Source organism: Mobula birostris, chromosome 8 (genome assembly GCF_030028105.1).
Source record: "Mobula birostris isolate sMobBir1 chromosome 8, sMobBir1.hap1, whole genome shotgun sequence".
Lineage (NCBI taxonomy): Eukaryota > Metazoa > Chordata > Chondrichthyes > Myliobatiformes > Myliobatidae > Mobula > Mobula birostris.
The window spans coordinates 93251192-93278021 of NC_092377.1; the positions used below are offsets into that span (position 1 = coordinate 93251192).

The 26830-nt window shown below is 40.2% G+C and overlaps 1 protein-coding gene across 3 annotated transcripts in view; it reads right to left on the reverse strand.

Annotated features, from left to right (window-relative positions):
- abhd12 (abhydrolase domain containing 12, lysophospholipase) overlaps positions 1–26830 on the reverse strand; it is a 177143-nt gene that overhangs the window by 142414 nt on the left and 7899 nt on the right. For all 3 annotated transcript variants that reach the window (XM_072265674.1, XM_072265675.1, XM_072265676.1), the window contains exons 2-4: positions 21284–21461; positions 2324–2448; positions 147–252 (exon numbers count right to left, since the gene is read on the reverse strand). In XM_072265674.1, coding sequence (XP_072121775.1) covers positions 147–252; positions 2324–2448; positions 21284–21459 — 407 coding nt within the window. In that variant the 5' untranslated portion in view covers positions 21460–21461. The remainder of the gene's footprint in view (positions 1–146; positions 253–2323; positions 2449–21283; positions 21462–26830) is intronic.

Here is a 26830-nt window from a genome sequence, read left to right on the forward strand (position 1 = left end):
ATAAATTTTCTTAATCTTTGAAAGATGAAATTAAATATCATTTCCTTAAAGGAAAGCAAGGTGTATTTTAATAACTATTTTTAAATGTTCCAATATCTGGAATGTTTGTTTTCTACTGTCCTTTACAAGCCTCTTCAGTTACTTACCAAGCACCGATAGTAATCATCTCTTCAGGTTGAAGATAAAAATTCCATGTGTGGTTCAAACCTTGGTCTTGTGGCCTTTTTAAATCAATGAAATATGGTACCCGCACTAAGAAAGAGAAACAGAGCCACAAACAGTTTTCATGACAACAAAGTTCATATGAAAGTTCAGATTTAAGATTAAATCTACAGTGATTCTCTGATGTACACATGCAAGTTGAAACCCCTTCTCATATCTATATAAAATGTCCTTTGTCAAAAGACTGATTCTATTTACTCCAATTTCCCCCAAACAATGCTTATTTGCACATTTTCTAATATTTAAATTTCAAAATAGCTTTCCACTAAAATCTCTTATGCAAGGAATCAATAGTGTCCGTGTTGATAAAAATACTTTGTTTACAGTTTAAGTTAGTACAGCAGCAAAAGTAATTATATTAGTATTCAGAGGTCTGGTTTGATCTAGAAATGGGAATTTAAATCTCACCATGGCAACCACAGAAACTGAGATTCAGTAATTAAATATATTTGTGTGCAAGCTTGTACTAGAGGCAGTGACAACCAGAATACCATCTTGTGTGACTTCTGACCACCAATAAAATATGACTGTTTAATTTGAGGGTAAAAGTAACTAAACATTGCTTAAAAGAGAATGATCAAAAGGCCTACATTATCTGTGGATGCTAAGCTATCATCTATTTTAATGACAAATTCCAAAATCCGAAAACCTCCAAAATTCAATTTTTTTGAGCGCTGACATGATGTCACAAATGGAAAATTCCACAAGATGCTGGGAAGGTTCACAGGCGAGATACACAGGTCTCTAGGCACCACAGGCAGCTCTGAGAGATGACCACACATATGTAATGAGCAGAAGTTAATGAAAAATAGAAAAACACAGCATAAGGGAAAAACATGAAGATCTTGATCGTGTATTGTCAGCGGAATGAACATATACCATTTAACGGTATGTTGATCATGAAACAAGTAAAGATTTATCACAACAAACAGAAAATTTGAAAGTAATTCTGAATATTCAGCAGGGTAGTTGCAGAAATTTAAGAAAAGGCACGGTATTAAATTTTCAAGTTGTCTGCTGATCATGAAAATCCAACACCAGAACAAGTCTACGATGCCGATTGTTTTTATATCTTACATAACAGCATTAAATTTTTTAAAGCCTCACTTTTGAAAATCTAACAGCAGAACAGTCTATAATATTATTTTCATATTTTACATAAAACCTAAAAAAATGTAATGTACAAATAGTGTACTGTAACCTTATAATCAAAACACAACATGGCAGGTGGAGACTGAAAGCCTGCCTTTGTTTGCTGTTGTTGAACAGCTGATTCAGGTATTCTCCCGATGCTGCTGTGCTGCTTTTGTTACCCTGCACACATTATATTTATTAATGGTATGTAATCATTTTTAATGCAAGTACACACTGGTAGCACATAAATTCAAAGTTAGACATGATGGCAATCCCAAGCTATCTCATTATATATTTCAAAATTCAAAAAAAATCCTAATCCAAAACACTTCTGGCCCCAAGCATTTCAGATAAGGGTACTCAACCTGTATATATATTCTCAAGAGAATACCCAGATCTGCCCTGGGTATTTCATATATAATATTCTGATTCTAAGACTAGAGATAGGCAGGAGAAATCAAGAAATTGGCACACCGCATCACACTTATACAGAACAACGTGAAGTTTAACTAGCAACACATAAATTTTAGAAAAATGTGGAAAGTAACTGCAAATTTAAGAGGTAGAGGGCAATTACAAGGAAAAAGCAGATGCATTATAAATTTACATTTAAAAAATGCACAACAACCAAGCTCACAAGGGGAATAGGTGCAAGCCTCAAGGGCTTTGATTTATTTAGTAGTAAAGTCGAACAGTGCTAGTCACAGGAGCGTGAAGATCTAATTTAACAGTAACTAGCTCGTTCCTATCTAAATCAGGGAAAAACAAATCTTTGGTCAAAATTACCACAAGCTTGGACAAAGAGCTTGGTCTAATAAGAAATGACAGAGAGATAGCAAGACAATAGACTTAAGGAAAGAACTCTAGAACTCCGATTTATACAGTTAAAGGTCAATGCTAGTGCATAATACTTTGAATGGTCTAGTGTATTGAATTGGTAATCAGTAGCACATAGTGTAGTACTCACCAAAATTTAAGAAGACTAGCTTGGCTTGGATGGCTGGACATAGCTTTACTATGAAAGGAATGCATATGTACACTGCTAAGAACCACAAAGCTACTTTCTTGATTCTGTTCAACAAACGGGATCGTCTAAAGCAAAAGAGAAAGAAAAATGGAAAAATGCTACTCAACAAACAGGACAAGCACTGTAATCAGTAATTCTATATTGTGAATAAACCAAAATGCTCTTTTCATAATCAAATTTCATTCATTTATAATTAAAAGCAGAACAAAATTAAATGGATACAAAGCTAATAGAATTTTTAAAATTTGCATTCATTTCTATTGCAAAGCTTTAAGAAAAGGAATACTGTACCTTAAGTTAACAGCAAGACAACTTACTGAATTGTTACCAAATGCTGTGTAAAACATCATTCCTTCCCAAAGATGAATTATACAATATTTTTATTTAAAAGTAGATCATCAATATTCTCACAGAAGTAATTAATCCTATGAAAGGATATTTATGCTTGAATATTCATTAATCACGGTGCTGAACTTTCTAACACAAAATACAGTACAAAGTACACGGCAATGAAATACTTGGCTAGTACTCAATCACTTAGGGCCAAGGGGAGTGAAAATTGGGAGGTTTTGGGGTGGGAAAAATAGGGAAAATAGTGGGACAGGCTCCTCTACAAAGGACCCAAAATGTGAGCTGCGACCATTTACAAACAGGAGAACATGAACTGCAATCATGTTCAGTACTGGGTGAGTACTGGAAAACAAACACTGAAAGAGAAAGAGAATGACTCTGAAGTAATGTTCTAGTTATGCACACTATAAAGCATTCATTATTTGAACGATGGATATCTGAATGCTGGGTTTGTTATTTTAACCAACTAATGTGCAACTAGTATGCAAATCTTTATAAATACACAAACAAAATTTTACTTTCTGACAAACATTATTTGAAATATTCTTAAAACACCATATAAACTAAGGTTGGCACTGTGTGGAAGGTATATCATGATTTTACAACAGCTTTAAGTAAAGTTGATGTACAACACTGCTGCAGAGAAACATGCCACCATAAAAGTAGTAAACCAATTATTTGGGACACTATGCTGCTTAGCTGGGACAGGAGACTGTTGCCAAACAGTTTCTAACTACCATCAGATGAGTGCACTTGTGTGGCCATTAGATATTACACCATGCTTAGAGTGAACAGTTTTTAAAATAGCTTCAGCTGTGTGCATTTCAGTTCAAAAAGCAATGATTTTTGTCACTGACAGTTGGCAAGAAATAAACAGTAAGACAATTCAAAACTGTTTTGCTCAAAGCGGATTTAAGCATTCAAGCTTAGAGATGTGAGAAACAGCTGGGAGTGAAAATAAAACGATTTCACTACTTCAACAAGTTAAGGACTATGGAGAATTTGAAGGTATCAACAATCATCTTGAATGTTACAATGAAAATGAAGATTGGAGGATGCAATTGACGAAAGCATTGTATGTCTGTTATCTGCATAGGGTGCTTGCACTGATTTTTTTCATTTACAGTCAATCAAAAGAATATGGCAGCATACACTGGGTGAATTCCTCCATTGATAACTATTACGAACCAATACAGTTTTATAGTACTGTAGTAGTTTTGATAGTGTTCTACTTTGTTCTGTATTTCATTTAAATATATAATTTGTTACTCAGTTAAATGGTAGTTTGTCTTTTTTATACCTTTTTAACTATTTCAGCTAATTGGGGCAACCACTTACTTGAGCCAACATGTACCAATTCCAATTAACTAGAATCTAATGTATTTAACATCATCAGCTAAAGAAAGTTGAAATTGTGAAAGATGTTGCAGTACAGGAAAGCTTTAAGAAAGCACACTCTGAATATCAAGAGCTTCCGGCTTGGAGATGAAAAATTCCTGACAAGGATACTGCCAGCATGTTTTTCTTTTATGTAGAATTTACAACACTGAGGTAAGGCCAGATGATACTACATATTTTCTATTACATCTTGTGATTTAAGACTCCACTATTTCCATCAATGTAACTAAAATAAAAACAGAAAATACTGGAAGCACTAAGCAGGTTTTAGGTAGCATCTGTGGAAAGAGAAATGGTCAATATTTCAGGAAGGAGAAAGAGAGAAACAAGTTAGTTTTGGTAGCAGACAATGAAGGAGAGAGACAGCTACTGTCCTTTGCCTCAACTGACACATTAATCATCCGGTCTCACTCTATTAGAAATATTCCTTTGCTCCACCCCTCCCTCATCTTCCCTGCTACTTAAATCAAATTTGTTTCCCTTTCCCAGTTCTGATGAAGGGTCTTCAACCTGAAACATTATTTGTTTCTTCTTCTGGAGATGCCTGACCTACTAAATGTTTCCAGTGTTTTCTACTTTTATTTCAATTTTCATCAGATTAACTACTGAGCAGCAAATTTTTAATTGTAACATAATTTTATCTTATCTTGAAGGTGGTTACATTTAAAAGGCCACTTGTGGATCTGAAGTCTGGTTAACATTCCATGGTCTTTTCGTTAACACTGGCCTTTAGTGGAGACCTTAAAAATCAGGAAACTGGAAACTCGCCGTGATAGCTCACGTGGATCATAAACTTTTAGTGTTATTTGATATGCGAAAGGTCACAAAGGCATATTTAATGGTGTTAAACATTTAAAGTTTATATCATATAACAGTCAATGACACACTGACCTTAAAAATTGCAAGTTGATATAACTGAACTTCTAAAGTGCAGTACAACACTGGGCTTCTACTGCATAGGCAGAGAGACAGAAGAGACTGCAGATGCTGGAATATGGAGCAACAAATAAGATGCTGGAAGAATTCAGCTGGTCTATCCAGTCTGTTTCCTTCCACTGATACTACCTGACCTGATGAGTTCCTCCCCGAGTTTGTTACTACATACACATGTTAAAGCAAGTGAACAAAGATGCATTTTCAACCTCTGGAGGAGTAACTTACCGTATCTACAGCAAGACCACATTCTAAAGGTTGGTTTAAGACCTTGTGGAAGGTCTTGAGGAGTAGTTTGGGTTTGTCTGAGAAAGGTGTGCAGCATAAAGGTGTGAAGAGTTAATTAGCAATCTTGTCGTGAGAGGCCCCTTGGGTAAGAGTGACCATAATATGGTGGAATTCTTCATTAAGATGGAGAGTGACATAGTTAATTCAGAAACAAAGGTTCTGAACTTAAAGAGGGGTAACTTTGAAGGTATGAGACGTGAATTAGCTAAGATAGACTGGCAAATGACACTTAAAGGATTGACGGTGGATATGCAATGGCAAGCATTTAAAGGTTGCAAGGATGAACTACAACAATTGTTCATCCCAGTTTGGCAAAAGAATAAATCAAGGAAGGTAGTGCACCCGTAGCTGACAAGAGAAATTAGGGATAGTATCAATTCCAAAGAAGAAGCATACAAATTAGCCAGAGAAAGTGGCTCACCTGAGGACTGGGAGAAATTCAGAGTTCAGCAGAGGAGGACAAAGGGCTTAATTAGGAAGGGGAAAAAAGATTATGAGAGAAAACTGGCAGGGAACATAAAAACAGACTGTAAAAGCTCTTATAGATATGTAAAAAGGAAAAGACTGGTAAAGACAAATGTAGGTCCCTTGCAGACAGAAACAGGTGAATTGATTATGGGGAGCAAGGACATAGCAGACCAATTGAATAATTACTTTGGTTCTGTCTTCACTAAGGAGGACATAAATAATCTTCCAGAAATAGTAGGGGACAGAGGGTCCAGTGAGATGGAGGAACTGAGCGAAATACATGTTAGTAGGGAAGTGGTGTTAGGTAAATTGAAGGGATTGAAGGCAGATAAATCCCCAGGGCCAGATGGTCTGCATCCTAGAGTGCTTAAGGAAGTAGCCCAAGAAATAGTGGATGCATTAGTGATAATTTTTCAGAACTCGTTAGATTCTGGACTAGTTCCTGAGGATTGGAGGGTGGCTAATGTAACTCCACTTTTTAAAAAAGGAGGGAGAGAGAAACCGGGGAATTATAGACCGGTTAGCCTAACGTCGGTGGTGGGGAAACTGCTGGAGTCAGTTATCAAGGATGTGATAACAGCACATTTGGAAAGCGGTGAAATGATCGGACAAAGTCAGCATGGATTTGTGAAAGGAAAATCATGTCTGACGAATCTCATAGAATTTTTTGAGGATGTAACTAGTAGAGTGGATAGGAGAGTACCAGTGGATGTGGTATATTTGGATTTTCAAAAGGCTTTTGACAAGGTCCCACACAGGAGATTAGTGTGCAAACTTAAAGCACACGGTATTGGGGGTAAGGTATTGGTGTGGGTGGAGAATTGGTTAGCAGACAGGAAGCAAAGAGTGGGAATAAACGGGACCTTTTCAGAATGGCAGGCGGTGACTAGTGGGGTACCGCAAGGCTCAGTGCTGGGACCCCAGTTGTTTACAATATATATTAATGACTTGGATGAGGGAATTAAATGCAGCATCTCCAAGTTTGCGGATGACATGAAGCTGGGTGGCAGTGTTAGCTGTGAGGAGGATGCTAAGAGGATGCAGGGTGACTTGGATAGGTTGGGTGAGTGGGCAAATTCATGGCAGATGCAATTTAATGTGGATAAATGTGAAGTTATCCACTTTGGTGGCAAAAATAGGAAAACAGATTATTATCTGAATGGTGGCCGATTAGGAAAAGGGGAGGTGCAACGAGACCTGGGTGTCATTATACACCAGTCATTGAAAGTGGGCATGCAGGTACAGCAGGCGGTGAAAAAGGCGAATGGTATGCTGGCACTTATAGCGAGAGGATTCGAGTACAGGAGCAGGGAGGTACTACTGCAGTTGTACAAGGCCTTGGTGAGACCACACCTGGAGTATTGTGTGCAGTTTTGGTCCCCTAATCTGAGGAAAGACATCTTTGCCATAGAGGGAGCACAAAGAAGGTTCACCAGATTGATTCCTGGGATGGCAGGACTTTCATATGAAGAAAGACTGGATGAACTGGGCTTGTACTCGTTGGAATTTAGAAGATTGAGGGGGGATCTGATTGAAACGTATAAGATCCTAAAGGGATTGGACAGGCTAGATGCAGGAAGATTGTTCCCGATGTTGGGGAAGTCCAGAACGCGGGGCCACAGTTTGAGGATCGAGGGGAAGCCTTTTAGGACCGAGATTAGGAAAAACTTCTTCACACAGAGAGTGGTGAATCTGTGGAATTCTCTGCCACAGGAAACAGTTGAGGTCAGTTCATTGGCTATATTTAAGAGGGAGTTAGATATGGCCCTTGTGACTACGGGGGGTCAGGGGGTATGGAGGGAAGGCTGGGGCGGGGTTCTGAGTTGGATGATCAGCCATGATCATAATAAATGGCGGTGCAGGCTCGAAGGGCTGAATGGCCTACTCCTGCACCTATTTTCTATGTTTCTATGTTTCTATAAGACAAAGCCAAGGAGAAAGGTTTAGCTATTTAGCTCTGGCAAGAGGAGAAAAGTGATAAAGCATTTGTACAAATATGTGCTACTCTTCACACAATAGTGTTTAGTGATTTACAAATGATTTAAAAAAATTTCAATTATCAGATTTGTCATCTTCAGCTCTTTAACACTTCCACCCATCATCTCCCAACCTCTGACATCATCCCACTCTCATCTGAAAAAGCCTAGTGCCGTTGGAGAGTCTTAACCAAAAAATATCAACTGTCCATTTCTCTCCATAAATGCAGCCTGAACTGCTGTACTTCACCAGCGTTTTGTCTGTTGCTCCAGATTCCAGCACCTGCAGTCCCTTGTGCCTTAATTAAAAGCAGACTAATGTATACAGCTGCAACTTTTAGTTCAACATGAAGGCATAACTCTTTCCTTATGAGTTAGCATGTGGTCACATGACCTTAGCAACTAAAGATAGACCATAAAACATAAGAGCAGAATTATACCATTCAGCCCATCAAGTCTGCTACAACATTCTCTCAAGGCTAATTTATTATCCTGTTCAACCTCATTCTCCTGCCTTCTCCCATAATCTTCCACACCCTGACTAATCAAGAACCTATCAACCTCCGCTTTAGATATACCCAATGACGTGTGTCCACAGCTGCCTGTGACAATGAACTTCAGATTCACCACCTATAGCACAAAGTTTGAAACTCATCTTGACTTGACATTTCAAACAATATGATAGCTGACTGGCCTTCCAATATGGCCACACGAAATCACTAAAAAGGTGGAAGTTGGGAGGCAGTTGGTTATACAGCAAGTAACTGATCAAATAGCACAAGCTCTCCCATGCTTAGTAATAATTTCTAAGTGTAATTACATAGAAAATATATTAAAGAGTCCAAAAGATCAACGCTCTGCATTTCTGTTCCTCGTTGGTCTCTTCCCATTTTATCACTTCAACCATGCTAAGCAGTAGTAGAATCTACATTCTAAACACTCAAGCACGTAAACAGGAAATATCATAAACTGGCGGCATTTGCTAGGGAGAGAAACAACATCCATTAGGTAGGGACGTGCAAAAGCTAATAGTAGAAGCTCAACTCAGCATATTACTGCAAGTGCAAAATACGAAGATTGCAAGATTAGGAAACCCTGATCAGGAATGAAAAGGAAAAGTATAGTGCTTCAGGTAGTGCCATTTGGTTTTGAGCGAGTCTGTGAGATTTATATAGGGTACAGAAGAAAACTGAAGAAAAAGGTTATGGAAGCAAAGGACACACAATGACCTAGGCAAGTAGTCATAAGGACAATCTCAAAAAGTTCCTTTTGGAACCAAAACAGAAATCCATGTGTGGAGCCATGAACAGTATCCTAAAGGTATATGTTTTATTGATATTCACCAGGAAAAAGGGATTGCAAGGGAGGAGGATGCTTGATAGTGTCAAGAACAAAGTGCTAGAGACATTGACACGCATTAAGGTAGATAACCAATGGCCTAACCCACAATGCTATGGAAAATGAGGAAGAGGACAACTGGGGCTCTAATACATTATTGTTAGCCACAGGTGAGGTATCAGAAGACCAGTAGATAAGTGTTCCCTTATTTGAAAAGGGCAATGGAGATGAGCCAAAAAATTACAGGCCAGTGAGTCTTAAATCAATAGTATGGAATTATTGGAAAAATTCTAAGAGACAGGATTTATGTGCATTTGGAAAGGAAGGGATTGATTCGGAAGAATCAACACAACATGCTGCACAGAAAATCCTGTCTCACAATTTGATTGAGTTCTTTTGAGGTGGTAATCAAGAACAATGAAGTCAGTGCAGTAGACATGGTTTATATGGTTTTCAGCAAGATTTTTGATAAAGTCCCACACAGTAGGGTGGTCCAACAAGTGAACTCCAAGGTGCATTGGCAAACCGGATCCAAAATTTGCTGGGCAATAGGAGGCAGGGGGTAGTGGTCAAGAGTTATTGCAGACTTCTAGTCTGAGAAAGAAGTGGTGCAGCACAGGGAATGGTGCTGAGACCACTGATGTTTGTAATGTACAGTACAATGCCCAGGGCTTCTGCATAGCACCGTAGTAATTATATGTACTGCACTGTACTTCTGCAACACAAAAACACTTCATGACATGTACGAGTGATGATAAATCTGATTCTCATATGGGTCTCTATTGTGGACTGGGAGTGGGAAGGGAGCAGGGACAGGGGAATCATGGTTGGGAAAAGGGGTAGAGAGAGGGGAGGAAGTGAGAAGCACCAGAGAGACATTCTGTAATGATCAATAAACCAATTGCTTGGAATCAGATTACCTTGTCTGGTGTCTCAGGGCTGTGTGTGTCTGCACCCATGCCACCAACCACCCCGACACTCCTTCACAGCCACCTGTCCCACATCCCTCCCACAGCACTCCATCCTCCCAATTCCCAACATCCTTTGTTCCCACCATTTTTACAAACTTGCTCCCTGCTCCATATTGACAAATATAGTACTTTACAAAAGTCTTAGGCACTCTAGCTATATATATGTGCCCAAGACATTTGCACAGTACTGAATATAAGTAATTTGGATGAGCATGCAAGTTTGCTGACAACACAGAAAACGGTAGAGTAGTAGATAATTAAGAAGATTATGAAAGAATACAAAGGGGCATAGATCAATTTGAAAATTGAGTGAAGCGGGGACAGATGGAAGCTAATCCAGACAAGTGAGCAACAGGACGTAGAACACTGTGTACAGTTCTGGTCACACCACCATAGGAAGGATGTAGCGACATTTGAAAAGGTGCAGAAGAGATTCACCAAAGTGTTGCCTGGACCAGAGAGATTTCCTCACAAGGAGATACTGGATGAGCCAAGTTTATTCTCACTGGAACTTGGGTTGGGTTGTCTGTCATCATAAAGCCTTCTCGGCCTGAGTTGACGTAGTAGTAGTAGTAGTAGCAGCAGCAGCAGGAGGAGGAATAGGAACTTGGAAGGCAAAAGTGTGACCTTATAGAAGTTCATAAAATTACGAAAGATGAAAGCTAATCAGTATTTCCCAGGGTGGGGGAACCTAAAACTAGAAAACATGGGTTTAAACTTTAAAGTGAGGGGGGAGAAACTTTAAGGAGACAGGAGGGGCAAGTTTCTCCACATAAAGGGTGATGCTTATATGGAATTAGCTGCCAGAGAAAGTGGCAGAGTCTGCTACAATTTCAGGATTTAAAAATGGCATTTGGACTGGCACTTGGACAGGAAAGAGGTAGAGAGATACAGGCCTAACAGGTAAATGGGGTTAGAGTGGTTAGGCATCACTGTCAACAAAGATGAGTTGCACCAAACAGTGTGCTTCTGTGTTGTACAACTTTATTTCTAACTGAAATTATTACCAAATTATGTTGTTTAAAAAATACAGTGGGCCAACAATCTTAAGACTGTCAGCTAATCTTCTCATGTTATTTACAATACGACCCAAGTTCCCTTGATGGAATTACTGAAGAGTAATCCCTCCTGGGTATCCATTATCCCCATGTAATACAATCCTAGTCAGTCATTATTCTACTTCTGAATGTTGAACAGCACAAATTGGTGCCACGCCAAAGGTGCAATATGTGTGTACAGACAGTTATAATATGAAGCTGGTAAAACAAGTATCAATATTTCTTGAAGTCTGAACAAAAGGACTTCTGAAGTTCAGAATAAACTAATATGTCACACATTCACTCTTTACGGTATTTTCACATATAAACATTTAAAAAACAAATAAAATGTTAAAACGAAATTCTATCATGTGACTGAAGAAAGCAAAATAAGAATTTGACATACTATATATTAAATGTTCTGGAAAATGAATTTTAAATCATTACAATCGCTACCTGATTAAGATGCTTGACAAGACGCACACAAATAGATTCACAGGCCATTCTGGTTTCCATTTGGTCACCAGAACCATATCTGGTTTCCACTAGGTTGGATATTGAGAACTAATTACAACATGCAACCAACTTAATTATTAAGATGATTATCTCAAAATACAAAAGTCAGATTAGAACTTTCCAGCCATGAAGGGACTGAAACAAAGAGATAAAACATTTAAAAATTCAATTTAACAGAAAGCTGTACAATGGTGAACTAATCTCCTTTTTAAGCATAGTGCACCAGGTGTTCAGAAAGGTATATTCCATTTGGGATTAATACTCCATGAAAGCATTTATAAGACTATGATCATCAATATGGATTACAAGTGTTAAACCGTTCAAATGTACGCTAACAAATGAGACTTCTGACTGAACTGGCTCTGGGCAATTAGAAAATAATTAATATTAACAGATCAATTCTTAATGTATTAAGCAAAAGTCTCAAGGTTTAGCTGAATGCCTGAAGGAGAGGTTGTGGAAGGGAGGGGTTGCTGGAGGAAATGTTGACGTGTCCTTTCCCTTCAGTTTGGAAAATTTGTTGAGAGCAAAATGTGCCATAGAAGAGATTTGTCTTTAAACATCACTCAATCTTTTGAGACTACAATCAGATCTATTCCAAAGGCTTGAGTGAAACACATGAACAAGCTCCATATAGTCCATGGCATTTGTCTACACTTCAGGTGTGTGATTTACTCCCAAGTCACAGATGGGAGCCTACACAGAATACATGAATTATTTTTGTAAATATCTTTAATTAATTAAAACAAAAATATAATTATATAAAGTCAAATTTTCATAACATGTTCCTATTACTTAGTAGTTCACATCATGTTAACATTTATTTACAACATTAAAGCAGATATTTTAACACACATTTCAACTGTTTAATATGCAAAGGCAGGAGGGCCCTACCATGTAGATCCTCTGCGGAGCCCTCGAAGCCTGTGTCGGTATATATCCTTAAGATGGGAAAGTTTTTGACACTCGGTCATCGCCAACACCCCCAGAGTTCATCAGGTTTCTGGTATCCCCACGGATAACATTCACTGCTTTGATAGCTTTCCAACAGTAACCATTTGTTTCATTGTGTCCCTAGGAACACTCCATTCTGCACAGTGTCATGCAGTTGTTCGGGATGAACTTTAAAAACACCCTACATCAGGTATTTCTGGCAAAGACACATTCTCTGAGCCAATTTTGAATCTGCCTAACTAGCTATGCCTGGATTGCATGGGATCTAACCTCCGAGGCCAACCTACCATGTGGGACCTTGTTGAAGGCCCACTAAAGTCTAAATAGAGAACGTGCTGTCAGACTGTAAATAACTCCTCCCTGATAACATAGAAACATAGAAAATAGGTGCAGGAGTAGGTCATTCGGCCCTTCGAGCCTGCACCGCCATTTATTATGATCATGGCTGATCATCCAACTCAGAACCCCGCCCCAGCCTTCCCTCCATACCCCCTGACCCCCATAGCCACAAGGACCATATCTAACTCCCTCTTAAATATAGCCAATGAACTGGCCTCACTGTTTCTTGTGGCAGAGAATTCCACAGATTCACCACTCTCTGTGTGAAGAAGTTTTTCCTAATCTCGGTCCTAAAAGGCTTCCCCTCTATCCTCAAACTGTGGCCCCTCGTTCTGGACTTCCCCAACATTGGGAACAATCTTCCTGCATCTAGCCTGTCCAATCCCTTTAGGATCTTATACATTTCAATCAGATCCCCCCTCAATCTTCTAAATTCCAACGAGTACAAGCCCAGTTCATCCAGTCTTTCTCCATATGAAAGTCCTGCCATCCCAGGAATCAATCTGGTGAACCTTCTCTGTACTCCCTCTATAGCAAGGATGTCTTTCCTCAGATTAGGGGACCAAAACTGCACACAATACTCCAGGTGTGGTCTCACCAAGGCCTTGTACAACTGCAGTAGTACCTCCCTGCTCCTGTACTCGAATCCTCTCGCTATAAATGCCAGCATACCATTCGCCTTTTTCACCGCCTGCTGTACCTGCATGCCCACTTTCAATGACTGGTGTATAATGGCACCCAGGTCTCGTTGCACCTCCCCTTTTCCTAATCGGCCACCATTCAGATAATAATCTGTTTTCCTATTTTTGCCACCAAAGTGGATAACTTCACATTTATCCACATTAAATTGCATCTGCCATGAATTTGCCCACTCACCCAACCTATCCAAGTCACCCTGCATCCTCTTAGCATCCTCCTCACAGCTAACACTGCCACCCAGCTTCGTGTCATCCGCAAACTTGGAGATGTTGCATTTAATTCCCTCATCCAAGTCATTAATATATATTGTAAACAACTGGGGTCCCAGCACTGAGCCTTGCGGTACCCCACTAGTCACCGCCTGCCATTCTGAAAAGGTCCCGTTTATTCCCACTCTTTGCTTCCTGTCTGCTAACCAATTCTCCACCCACACCAATACCTTACCCCCAATACCGTGTGCTTTAAGTTTGCACACGAATCTCCTGTGTGATAATGAGCATGTCCTCCAAAATATCTCCAATTATGTCCCTAAATTCTTGAGCTACCATAATATTCTCCTCAGTAAACACCCATCAATGTGGCTCAAGACACAGATATATGCATCTCAAATAAAAAAGAGATAATTACGCACACTTCTGCTGAAAATCTTAGTGCATTTAATGTGATAATAAAACTCCACAACTCTGTTCCCTCAGGATTAGCAGAGAAATTGTCCTGTACCAATATAGCCTTTATATTTTTTCATTTTTGATGCTGTTATATACAGTCATGAACTTAATGTCTCCTGACACTTGTAGAAGCAAATGTTAATTGCCTTAGTTCATTTTTTCTAACATTTTCATCAAAGCTAAACTTAAGTACACTAACTGATGCCAGTGAAGATCAGAAATAAGGAAATAAACCTACAATCCTGTGGCCAGCTAAGAAAAGAACCTAGTTCAGGCAAGTTTGTGTTTTACTCACATCAAAAAGTTAATATTTATGGTTGGGCAATGGATCTAATCTAAATAACAAATTTAGAGTTAATGTGCAGATAGAAATAATGAAACGAGAATGCAACAGGTCTGCTGTTTTGTATAAAGTGATAACTATTTAACTTTGAACTATGTAATAGACTACTGAATAAATTGAGAGCTGGTAGAGTTGGGGAACATATCAGGGTGGATAGCACCTAGCTGGATAACTGAATGTAGGAAAGGGAGGTGGAGGATAGCTCAACATTTGTGTCATTCCACTACGTGGGTTCCCACAAGTATTTGTTCATAGTCTGTATTACCAATTCAGATTTTTGAATAAAATGTTTCTAAATTTGCAAATGACATGAAAGTGAGAGAAACAGTCAACACTGAGGAAGACTATAACCAAATTCAAAGTCAAAGTAAGTTTATTATCAAAGTACATAAATGTTACCCCTTGAGATTCATTTTCTTGCAGGTATTTACAGGAAAATAAAGAAATACAATTTATTAAAAACTAAACATAAGTAAACACTGCAACACACATAAAAGTTGCTGGTGAACACAGCAGGCCAGGCAGCATCTCTAGGAAGAGGTACAGTTGACGTTTCAGGCTGCCTGGCCTGTTGCGTTCACCAGCAACTTTCATGTGTGTTGCTTGAAATTCCAGCATCTGCAGATTTCCTTGTGTTTGCATAAATAAACACTGACAAGCAATGTGCAAAAGGCAAACTGTGCAAATAAATAAGTATACAATACTGAGAACATGAGTTGTCGAGTCCTTGAAAGTGAGACTGAGGGTTGTGGAGTCAGTTCAAAGTTGAGGCAAGTGTAGTTATCCACCCTGGTTCAGGAGCCTGATGGTTGAAGGGTAATAACTGTTCCTGTGCCTGGTGATATGGTTCCTAAAGCTCCAGTACCTCCTGCCCAATGGTCTTCTTCTTTGGTTGTCCATCGAAATCTGATGACAACGTCCACTCCTTTAACGGTGAGATCTCTGATGACTATACAGTCCTATCCTAGACCCACAAGCTCTGTTTACAGGTGGGACATATATATGTGGTAGTGGTGGCAACCATGGCTACATTTCTCCTGGTTCTCTTCTGCTGTCTTCTGGTTGTTCTTTCCATCTCCAGAATACGAACCTCATCCCTACACAGCTGTCGCCAAGTGGTATGGTCAGCAGCAATATCCTCCAGGTCCTCAGGTCTGATCTTGTATTTCCTTAAAGCATTCTCCATCTGATCCTTATAGTGCTTCTTCGGCCCTCCAGCTGAGCATCAACCATGATGTAGCTGGCCGTATAACACTCTGCGGGGTAGCCGACATGGGGGCATCCTTATCACGTTCCCCAGCCACTGCAGCTGACGCTGGGTGATCATGGCCTCAATACTCCTGCAGTTGGTCTTTACAAGTATTTCAGTGTGAGGCACTAGCTCACGCCAGGTAATTCCCAGGATGCGCTGGAGGGAGCTTATATGGAAGTGCTCCAAGGACTTGATGTGACGTCTGTAGGTTACCCAGGCTTTGCAGCTCTAGAGGGTGGTGGCACAGACTGCTTGGTATACAGCGACCTTTGTGGAGGGACGAAGGCTCCTGTTCTGAAAGACTCTACGCCTTAGTCTTCCAAAGGCAGCTGATACCTGTTCGATGCGGTTCTGGATGTCGTTGTCAATGCCGCTATCCTCAGAGAGAATGCTCCCCAGATATTTGAAAGATGGCACTACTGACAGCTTTTCATCACCAACAGTGAAGGCAGGTAGAGTGGGTGGGATACTGGTACTCCATTGGCAAACCACTTCTGGCTTGGTGGTATTGTCAGACAGCCCCATCCTGCTGTTCGCTCTCACCGCCACAGCAAGGACAGTCTGAAGATCCTCCAGAGTATGGGCCACAAGAGCACAGTCATCTGCATACTGCAGCTCCAGGACCCGCTTTCTACGGAGTTTGGTGGTTGCGTGGAGCCTCCTAATGTCAAAGAGGTTGGCATCTAATCTGACGTCCATTGACACACCACTGCTATCTTCAATCTTGTTGTGGAGAAGCTTGGTAACACACAAGATGAAGATGTTAAAGAGCACTCGCGCAAGCACACACCCTGCCTCACTCCTGTGCGTACAAGGAAGGGCTCGGACTCTTGTCCTCCTATGGTCACCCGAGCAGTCATCCCATCGTGGACCTGGCGGAGGACGTTAACAAATTTATTGGGACAGCCAGTCCTGAGGAGGACATCCCATAAGAGCTCTCTCTGCACAGTGTTGAATGCTTTGGAGAGGTCGACAAAGGCTATAAACAGGTCCTGATGCTGCTCCCGACACTTTTCCTGAAGCTGCCGGGCTGTGAAGATCATGTCAATCATGGTCCTGTTCTTCCTAAATCCACACTGTGATTCAGACAGTATTGACTTGGTCATGTTGCTGATGAGTCTCTGAAGCATCACCTTAGCTAGGACCTTCCCAGCAACAGAAAGGAGTGATATGCCCCTACTATTGCCACAGATGGCCAATGGTAGCTGCAAGAAGAAAGCATGACCTAGATGGTGGGAGTCCTTAATGATGGATGCTGCTTTCTTGTGGCAACACTCCATGTAAATGTGCTCAATGGTAGGGAGAGCTTTGCCTGTGTTCGACAGTATCTCTAGACTTTTCTGTAAACTAGTTATCAAAATACTTCAATAATATGTTTGCAAAACAGTGAAATAATTTCAAAATAAATGTCAACGTATGAACCTATAGTGTTATTGTATGGTTAAACAAAAAAAAGTTCTCAAATGACTAGATAAAAAAGTTTAAGTGGGAATAAGAGTAGCAAATAGATTTTATTTTTTAAATTTAGAGATGTAGCATGGTAAGAGGCCCATCTGGCCCAACAGCCTGGGCTGTCTGGAGAAAATGGGAGTACCCTGAAGAACCCATGTGGTCATGGGGAGAACATACAAACTCCTTACAGACAGCAGTGGGAATTGAATCCAGGTCAATGGTGCTGAAATAGCGATATGCTAACTGCTACACTACCATGCTGCTGACAGTACAGTAAAAATAAACGGACCACTAAAAATTGTGATACAAGCTAGTAAAGCATAGCAAGCTAAAAAGATTTATTTTGAAGAGGTGGAACAAACAAAGATGAAATGCTAAATAAATCATAGCCAAGTTGTACTGTGTACAGTTCTGGATGCCTTATACTTGAAAGAATAATAAGAAACTGGGGAAGATACTTAATGAGTTTTTAACACTTATACCAGAAATAAAGGTTATAATTATCACCAAGTGTTGAAAAAGCAAAAACTGATCTAACAGCTATTTAAATTATGAACACCTTTGATACTTGGTGGAACAAAAGAGAATATATCCATTTGTGGGGAATTGTTTCATAATAGTTCTGAACTTGATGTCTCTTTTTTAAATTCACACTCTTTTAAGTTGCCTCAGACTGTTTTGCTACATTAAAGATACAATACAGAAACAGTGGAGAGAGAAATAGTGTGGTTAACTACGTCAAAGACTGAATGGAGGGCCACGAATACAAGTGGGATACAACATATTTGACATAATCAGAAAGTTGCACAATGACTATGACAAGAACTATTTTATTTTTATGGCATGGGTGGGAACCTAATTGATAAGATTCTGATAAATAGTTTCCAAGAAAGAAACTCATGAACATGGCAGGCAGTGACACGTTCAAAACCAGAGAAATAGTTAAGGTTGATAGCGGGCTAACAATTTTTGAAATAAGAAGTCACAAGATTTTAATTTTTAAGGAATGGCAACAATCCTTGAAAAATCAATGACATTGTCAACATGTGGTAGTTATAGAGAAATCAAACCAGGAGATATTTTTAACCTAACTCGCCATTTGAGTGCCATTTAATAGGAAGCTAGACAGGCAAAAAGAGAAAGAACAGGGAGTTGTACTGATGATGAGTTAACTGAAGAAAATTGGGAAAGTTCGGAGAATAAATCCTGGTCTGAACTGCTTGGCCTTTAACTTTTGCTATAAATCTAATGTTATTCTACTTCGGGTTAATGATATTCTATTTTCCCATTTCCTGTCTGGCTGGCTAGTAAAACGGAAGTCCCAGATGGGTGAAGTATCAGATGTAGTTCCAGGGCAGTCATATGGCTGAGGAAAAAAAATGTTTTAATCTCCAGCTGCCTTTTCTAAAACTGACCTTCAAAGTATTCAATGATAAATCTAGGATGGATATCTTTGACCTCAATGGTTTCCGCCACACCATCCTAAACTGTTGCTTTCCCACCAACGATATTCAAAAAGACAAATCATGTTAAGTTATTTTAGTGTGCTGGAGTAAAATATTAAAGCAATTGCTTTTAAATACCATGCTTCTGATCCAGCCTGTTAATCCTGTTATCACAAAGCAAAGGATAAACCCAGCTATATCTTACTGTAAAAGTTCACAAGCAGACATATCACCATTATCTTTCAAAACAAATAATAAAAATGTTCTTAAGAATATATTTAATTATTCCATGCCTTTTCCAATATTTATCAATCTTAAATAGGGACACCAACAAATTATGGATAAAACACATAACAATGCAGGCTTCCTCTTGCCTCCCTTGCAGTTAACTAAGCCAAATTAGAGAAAAGCAAATTAGAGAAAACTACATTTTGTATATTATTTAAACAGCCAATAATATGGTGAATTACTTTATTACAAGTTATAAACATAATAACATACAATACATTGTATCAGCACAAGTCCAATTAACTCTTAGCATTGAAGTAACCCAATGACATGAAAATTAAATCTTCCTAAAGCTATTTTAAGAGGCTGCAGTAATGCAGAGCGGCAATGTAACAGCACCAAGTCTGGCAAGGGATGCAACAGTTAGGATGCATTCTGTTTTATATCTGCAACTTTAAGGGCCCTCTATTTCTAAATCCTGATTTTAAATATTTTTAAAGAACAATTTTAATTCAAACTCCACCATGGATGGTCCCAAGCCCAGCTGTGAAAGGAGGAGGAGAGCTGGGCATGGGCCTAGCAACCCCATCCTGTAAAAACTCAGAGCTACCGAAATGCTTATAGAAGCTCCAAGTGCCTCATCCCTGGGAGAGAAAGGATCCAAGAAGATGCGCAACACCTGGGGACAACTTGAAAGACTGGCCCAGGACAAAGGACTCTGGCAAGCTGCTGTCGGTGGCCTAGGTCCCAGTAGGAGTGATGAGCTTGACAAGTTTTACTGTACTTCCGAAAGCAATACATTAGGATACAGTATAGAAGAAATTTGATGCATGATTTGTGGTAACAAGTGACAGACAGTAACAATACACTCATCTCCAACGCTCTCCTCCATTGTTTTTCCTCATTATATGTCAGGACCTTCCACAGAATAATCTGAGGGGACTGATTCCAACAATTAGGTGACTATACCTTTATTATTTTTCTGTTACCAGTGTAATAGTAAGTGGATGTAGAAACTCTGAGATGAGAAGTATCCGATTTCCATGATATCCTATTATCAATTCCTCCTGAAAAATTTTTACTGACTCAATACTTGCAGCTTTTTTAAGACAGTAAGACAATTTAGCTTGAAACACATTGAACAAGCTATTTCCTTCTTCCAGTACAAGCACTAGTTATTTTATCATTTCGCAACACAGCAATTATTCTGTTATCCTGATTCCAATTCTCCCCAAACCACAGAAATAAAAGAGTAAGTGAACATTCATCTTCCTGCTGTCACAGACAAATCTGCTATGTATAAATTGCTATGATGTTTGCAACACAAAAAGGCGAACAAAAGGGGAAGGAGTAAATGAGGGAGGTGATAGGGCTGAGTTGAGAGGCAAAGGAGGGGTAGGCAGGTTTGGAAAAGACAAAGGGATGATGGGAAAAAGAACCAAGGACATGGACAAGTCCAGAAGGGGATACAGTGGAAGCAGGTGTGGAGCAGAACATAAGGGGAGGAGGGAAAGAATGGATCTAGTCCAGAGGGGAACGAGAGGAACAGATGTAGGGGTAGTCTGAGACAGGAAGGTAGTCCCAAAGGATCCACCACAGAAGGAAAGTATCTATAGGGAAATGCTCTCAGATATTGCAACAAGGCGGTATCCTGAGAGAACATGATTCTTCTTGAAATGACACATAAAGGTTGGAATGATTCAATGAGCAAAACATATATTTAATATGGAGCAGTTCAGCCCCATTCTAACAGCTTCCTGATTGCTAACCAGCAATGGATGTATAGGAACGTTATTCCAGTAAACGCTGCTCAAACTTAGGCAGTAGCCTCTGAACAATTGAATTACCTTCCTCGTCAAAAGCTTGTGGAAATGAATCAATCTATCTTTTAAGTCATCGTTGAATTATTCCACAATCTGAAAATGTATTCAATGTACAAACGTATTTAGTTGAAGTATATTTTAAAATATTTTCAAATGACCTCTTCCGTCTTTGAGAAAAGCTGACTCAACGCTTGAATGCAACTGAAAGGTACAATCAGGTCCGCTTCGGTGACTAAAAAGGTTATATTTAAGGTTACTATTACTGCATGAGAGCGCGAGTATTTATATACAGAAAATTAACTCTTTAATGTCTAATTATCTTTAAACGGAGCAGATTTTGAAGTTGTCAATAACACGGTAACTTGTCTGTCGTATCTTTGATGTTACAGCACTAGCCCATTCATGGTTCGATCCGTCTTACCTTCGGTAACCAATTCTCATTCCTGTTTTCGCATCCGTGCCGAAGTCGTTATCCTTTTTACTAGCCGCTGCCTTGTGGTTGTGTTTCAATCTCGGAGCAGTTTGCGATGAGCCCTTCTGTACGGTTGTAACGGTCGTGTCATGTTCTACCGTCAGGGAATCAGCCCTCCTTCGCATTACTAGAAAAACAAAACGCCAAGTACCACCTTTTACTTAGGAGAGGCGGTGGGAACGGTAACAAAAGTAATAGAGCTGAAGGGAAATGCCCCGGGAGCTGGTAAGGGGGGTTGTAGAAGAACCGGCGAGGTTGAACCGTGCTAAGGCAGATCGCATGGACTTCACTCGCACGGTGTTCGGTGTTTCTGAAGGCACCCAGTTTGGTACATTGTTTGCAGCAACTCCCACCTCTCTGAATCAGCTGATCGGCCGCAACCTTCAACCTCTCAACTATTGCAACGCGCAGGCCTCGCACGCTTTTAAGAGACTGCGTTGAAATCGGTATCCATTTTTCAGACTGGCAAGAAGGTCATCGAGTTGTCTGATCTTAAAGCATTAACCGTACCAGAAAACTTCACCAAAAAGATTTAAGAATGCACAGCATCAGCTTTAGGTTGGGGTGGGGTGGGGTGGGGTGGGGTGGGGTGGGGAGCAAGCCGTAAGTTAGTATTGTAGTTGATAATGCAGCTCGTTTTCCATTAAAAATGGTGAATTATTCCTGCTTGCTTCGCGTGTTGGGATACTGTAATTGGGAAGCAGGCACTACGGGTTTAAGTCAATTGGCAGAAGGGCCAAAGAAGATCAGGGTTTTTATTTGACGCAGGGGTAAAGAAAGAGTCTATAGGGAAAACGTAGGTTGGAAATTGGACCGCACTATCTGACAATGATGAAAACAAATTTAGTGATAACTGTTGAAAGAGAATTAAAATGGAATAAAAAGCGTAGTTATGAGAGAAAGGCTTGTGTGGGCATCCTAATTGCTGATTCGCGATTTTAATAGCCGGTCAGCTTGAATAATAATCACTATTAGTAACTAATACTATATTCACCAGATGGTTTTATTGATCATTATATGGTTTGACATTATTAAGTATTTTCTAAGATTTGCAGTAATTGTAGACTTTGTTTCAAAAAACTTGCATTTAAATTGTATTACTGTACAATTTCAGGAGGCCCCAAACTACACAACTAAATTGTACACTAAAGACAATTGAGTCATAAATCATACCAACCGTTTTGGATCTTGATTAAAGGAGTACGATTGGCCAGAACATCACAGAAATATTCCTAACTTTTTAGAAATAAATTTTACATTTACCTTACAACACAAACTGGGCATTAGTATGAACCTGGATTTTTCTTTGACTATTGAAAAAGCTGCATTAATGCTCAACATAAATCTGATACGTGCTTTCGTCTGGCTACTACCATCAGGAAGGAGGTACAGAAGCATTAGGGTCCACACCACTAGGTTCAGGAACAGTTATTACTCTTCAACCAGCAGCCTCCTACACTATCTTGGATAACTTGACTCAAATCAATTCTGAACTGGCTGCACAACCTATAGACTCACTTTCAAGGACTCTACAACTCATGTTCTCAGTACTATTTATTTACTTTATATTAACATTTTTTATAATTTGTACAATTTGTTTTTCCTCAGTATTAATCAGATTAGGAAGTAATAGCCAATAGGATCAGCAAGTCTGTTTCTTCCCAAGTGTCATTTTTTTCCCCAAGTGTCAAGCTGATTAAATTTAATAAGTAATACTGAAGCAGGTAAGTGGTAAGAAATGCTTTATATGAATTATGTCTCTGAACTAACTGTCTGCATAGCAGACTGCGAAGTATGTTATCAGTTTGTAGAAGCATGTAGAGTATCTAACCAGTAAAATGAATGACAAGTCAACTGTATAAACATGTTAAAATACATTCAATAGAAAAGCAACTATAACTCATTTGTCACCTTGTCAAAAATCATCCTCTGCATATTAAGATCTAACATAGTGTTTCCTAACCTTTTTTAGCCCAACACCCCCTCAGGCACAATATACTTTCCAGAATCCCATAGCGTAAAAACCTGTCTACCATATGCTAACATGAGAAAAATGATTCTGCTTTAAATCTGTCTTTAAACCTAGCTTACACAGTACCTGAGCACTGTACAGCAGCTTTGATGTCAATGTGATCCTTGAGCTTGAAGGCTTTTAGCAAGAGTTGAAATATCTGGTTCAAGTTGTGACAACAAAAGCCTTAAGTCCCCAAACATAACAAATGTTCAAGCAGTTTCTGCTTTTTCGTGAGTATGTGCACTGAAGCTTCTTCCGAAAAGGTAGGAGAATGGAAACGCAATCAAGAGCAGTTTGGCTCATCTCCAAAGACCAGGAAATTTTATATGACAGTGTAGCCACATACATCAAAAGCCGACATTTTTAAAAAGCATTTTTGCTGCTTCTTCATTCTGAATTTTGATAATTTCTTCTTGCACGGAAATGGGTTAATTACCCAGTCCAGAATTTCCAGATCATTCAAATCATCGCATCGACTCTGAACATCCTTTTTCAGTAACTACAATTGTAAGCAGTACTCTTGCAAATCACTGTCTGTGAAAGAGAGTGCCATACAGGGAAACTGTGAGAACATTCTTCTCCCAGTGTTTTGCTTACATGTATATTTCCAATTTTCCAAAAAAAGTAACACTGTACTTTCTGCCCAGATTAAATTGAAATTCTCACTCTGCAGTTTCATATTTAGAATGTTTATTTTGTCATACAGATTAGTTAGGTATGCCACATCTCCCCATAGAAGTTCAATCTTGTTTCCCAGGCTCTTGTCAACTTTGAGCAAAAATTCAACCACAGTGTCATAGAAACATAGAAAACCTACAGCACAATACAGGCCCTTCAGCCCACAATGTTGTGCTGAACATATACTTACTTTAGAAGTTACCTAGGGTTACCCATAGCCCTCTATTTTTCTGAGCTCTGTGAACCTACCTACGAGCCTCTCAAAAGACCCTATTGTATCTGTCTCCACCCCTTTCCACGCACTTACCCCTGACATTCCTTCTGTACCTACTTGCAAGCACCTTAAAACTGTGCCCTCTCACGTTAGCCTTTTCAGCCCTGGGGAGAAGCCTCTGACTATCCACACAATCAATGTCTCTCATCACCTTATACACCTCTATCAGGTCAACTGTCATCCTCTGTCGCTCCAAGAAGAAAAGGCCAAGCTCACTTAACCTATTCTCGTAAGGCATGCTCCCCAATCCAGGCAACATCCTTGTAAATCTCCTCTGCACCCTTTCTATAGTTTCCACATCCTTCCTGTAGTGAGGTGTCCAGAAATGAGCACAGTACTCCAAGTGGGGTCTGACCAGGGTCCTATATAGCTGCAACATTACCTCTCAGCTCTTGAACTCAATCCCACGGTTGATGAAGGCCAATGCACTGTATGCCTTCTTAACCAGTCAACCTGCGCAGCAGCTTTGAGTGTCCTATGGACTCGGACCCCAAGATCCCTTATGATCCTCCGCACTGCCAAGAGTCTTACCATTAATACTATATTCTTCCATCATATTGGACCTACCAAAATGAACCACCTCACACTTACCTGGGTTGAACTCCATCTGCCACTTCTCAGCAAAGTTTTGCATCCTATCGATGTCCCGCTATAACCTCTGACAGTCCTCCATACTATCCACAACACCCTCAACCTTTGTCTCATCAGCAAATTTACTAACCCATCCCTCCAATTCTTCATCCAGGTCATTTATAAAAATCACGAAGAGAAGACATCCCAGAACAGATCCCTGAGGCACACCACTGGTCACCAACCGCCATTCAGAATATGACCCGTTGACATCCACCCTTTGCCTTCAGTGGGCAAGCCAATTCTGGATCCACAAAGCAAGGTCCCCTTGGATCCCATGCCTCCTTACTTTCTCAATAAGCCTTGTATGGGATACCTGATCAAATGCCTTGCTGAAATCCATATACACTACATCTACTGCTCTTCCTTCATCAATGCGTTTAGTCATGTCCACAAAAAATTCAATCAGGCTCGTAAGGCATGACCTGCCTTTGACAGAGCTATGCTGACTATTCCTAATCATATTATGCCTCTCCAAATGTTCATAAATCCTGCCTCTTAGGATTTTCTCCATGAACTTACCAACCACTGAAGTTTGACTCACTGGTCTATAATTTCCTGGGCTATCTCTACTCCCTTTCATGAATAAGGGAACAACATCTGCAACCCTCCAATCCTCCGGAACCTCTCCTGTCCCCACTGATGATGCAAAGATCATTGCCAGAGGCTCAGCAATCTCCTCCCTCGCCTCCCACAGTAGCCTGGGGTATATCTTCTGGTCCCGGTGACTTATCCAACTTGATGCTTTCCAAAAGCTCCAGCACATCCTCTTTCTTAAAGTCTATATGCTCAAGCTTTTCGGTCTGCTGCAAGTCATCCCTACAATCATAGAAACATAGAAATATAGAAAACCTACAGCACAATATAGGCCCTTCGGCCCAAAAAGTTGTGCCAAACATGTCCCTACCTTAGAAATTACTAGGCTTACCCATAGCCCTCTATTTTTCTAAGCTCCATGTACCTATCCAAAAGTCTCTTAAAAGACCCTATCGTATCTGCCTCCACCACTGTTGCTGGCAGCCCGTTCCACGCACTCACCACTCTCTGCGTAAAAAACTTACCCCGACATCTCCTATGCACCTACTCCTCAGCACCTTAAGCATGTGTCCTCTTGTGGCAACCATTTCAGCCCTGGGAAAAAGCCTCTGACTATCCACACGATCAATGCCTCTCATCATCTTATACACCTCTATCAGGTCACCTCTCATCCTCTGTCACTCCAAGGAGAAAAGGCCAAGTTCACTCAACCTGCTTTCATAAGGCATGCTCCCCAATCCAGGCAACGTCCTTGTAAATCTCCTCTGCACCCGTTCTATAGTTTCCACATCCTTCCTGTAGTGAGGCGACCAGAACTGAGCACGGTACTCCAAGTGGGGTCTGACCAGGGTCCTATATAGCTGCAACATTACCTCTCGGCTCCTAAACTCAATTCCACGATTGATGAAGGCCAATACACTGTATGCCTTCTTAGCCACAGAGTCAACCTGCGCAGCTGCTTTGAGCGTCGTATGGACTCGGACCACAAGATCCCTCTGATCCTCCACACTGCCAAGAGTCTTACCATTAATACTATATTCTGCCATCATATTTGACCTACCAAAATGAACCACTTCACACTTATCTGGGTTGAACTCCATCTGCCACTTCTCAGCCCAGTTTTGCATCCTATCAATGTCTCGCTGTAACCTCTGACAGCCCTCCACACTATCCACAACACCTCCAACCTTTGTGTCATCAGCAAACTTACTAACCCATCCCTCCACTTCCTCATCCAGGTCATTTATAAAAATCACGAAGAGTAAGAGTCCCAGAACAGATCCCTGAGGCACACCACTGGTGACCGACCTCCATGCAGAGTATGACCCGTCTACAACCACTCTTTGCCTTCTGTGGGCAAGCC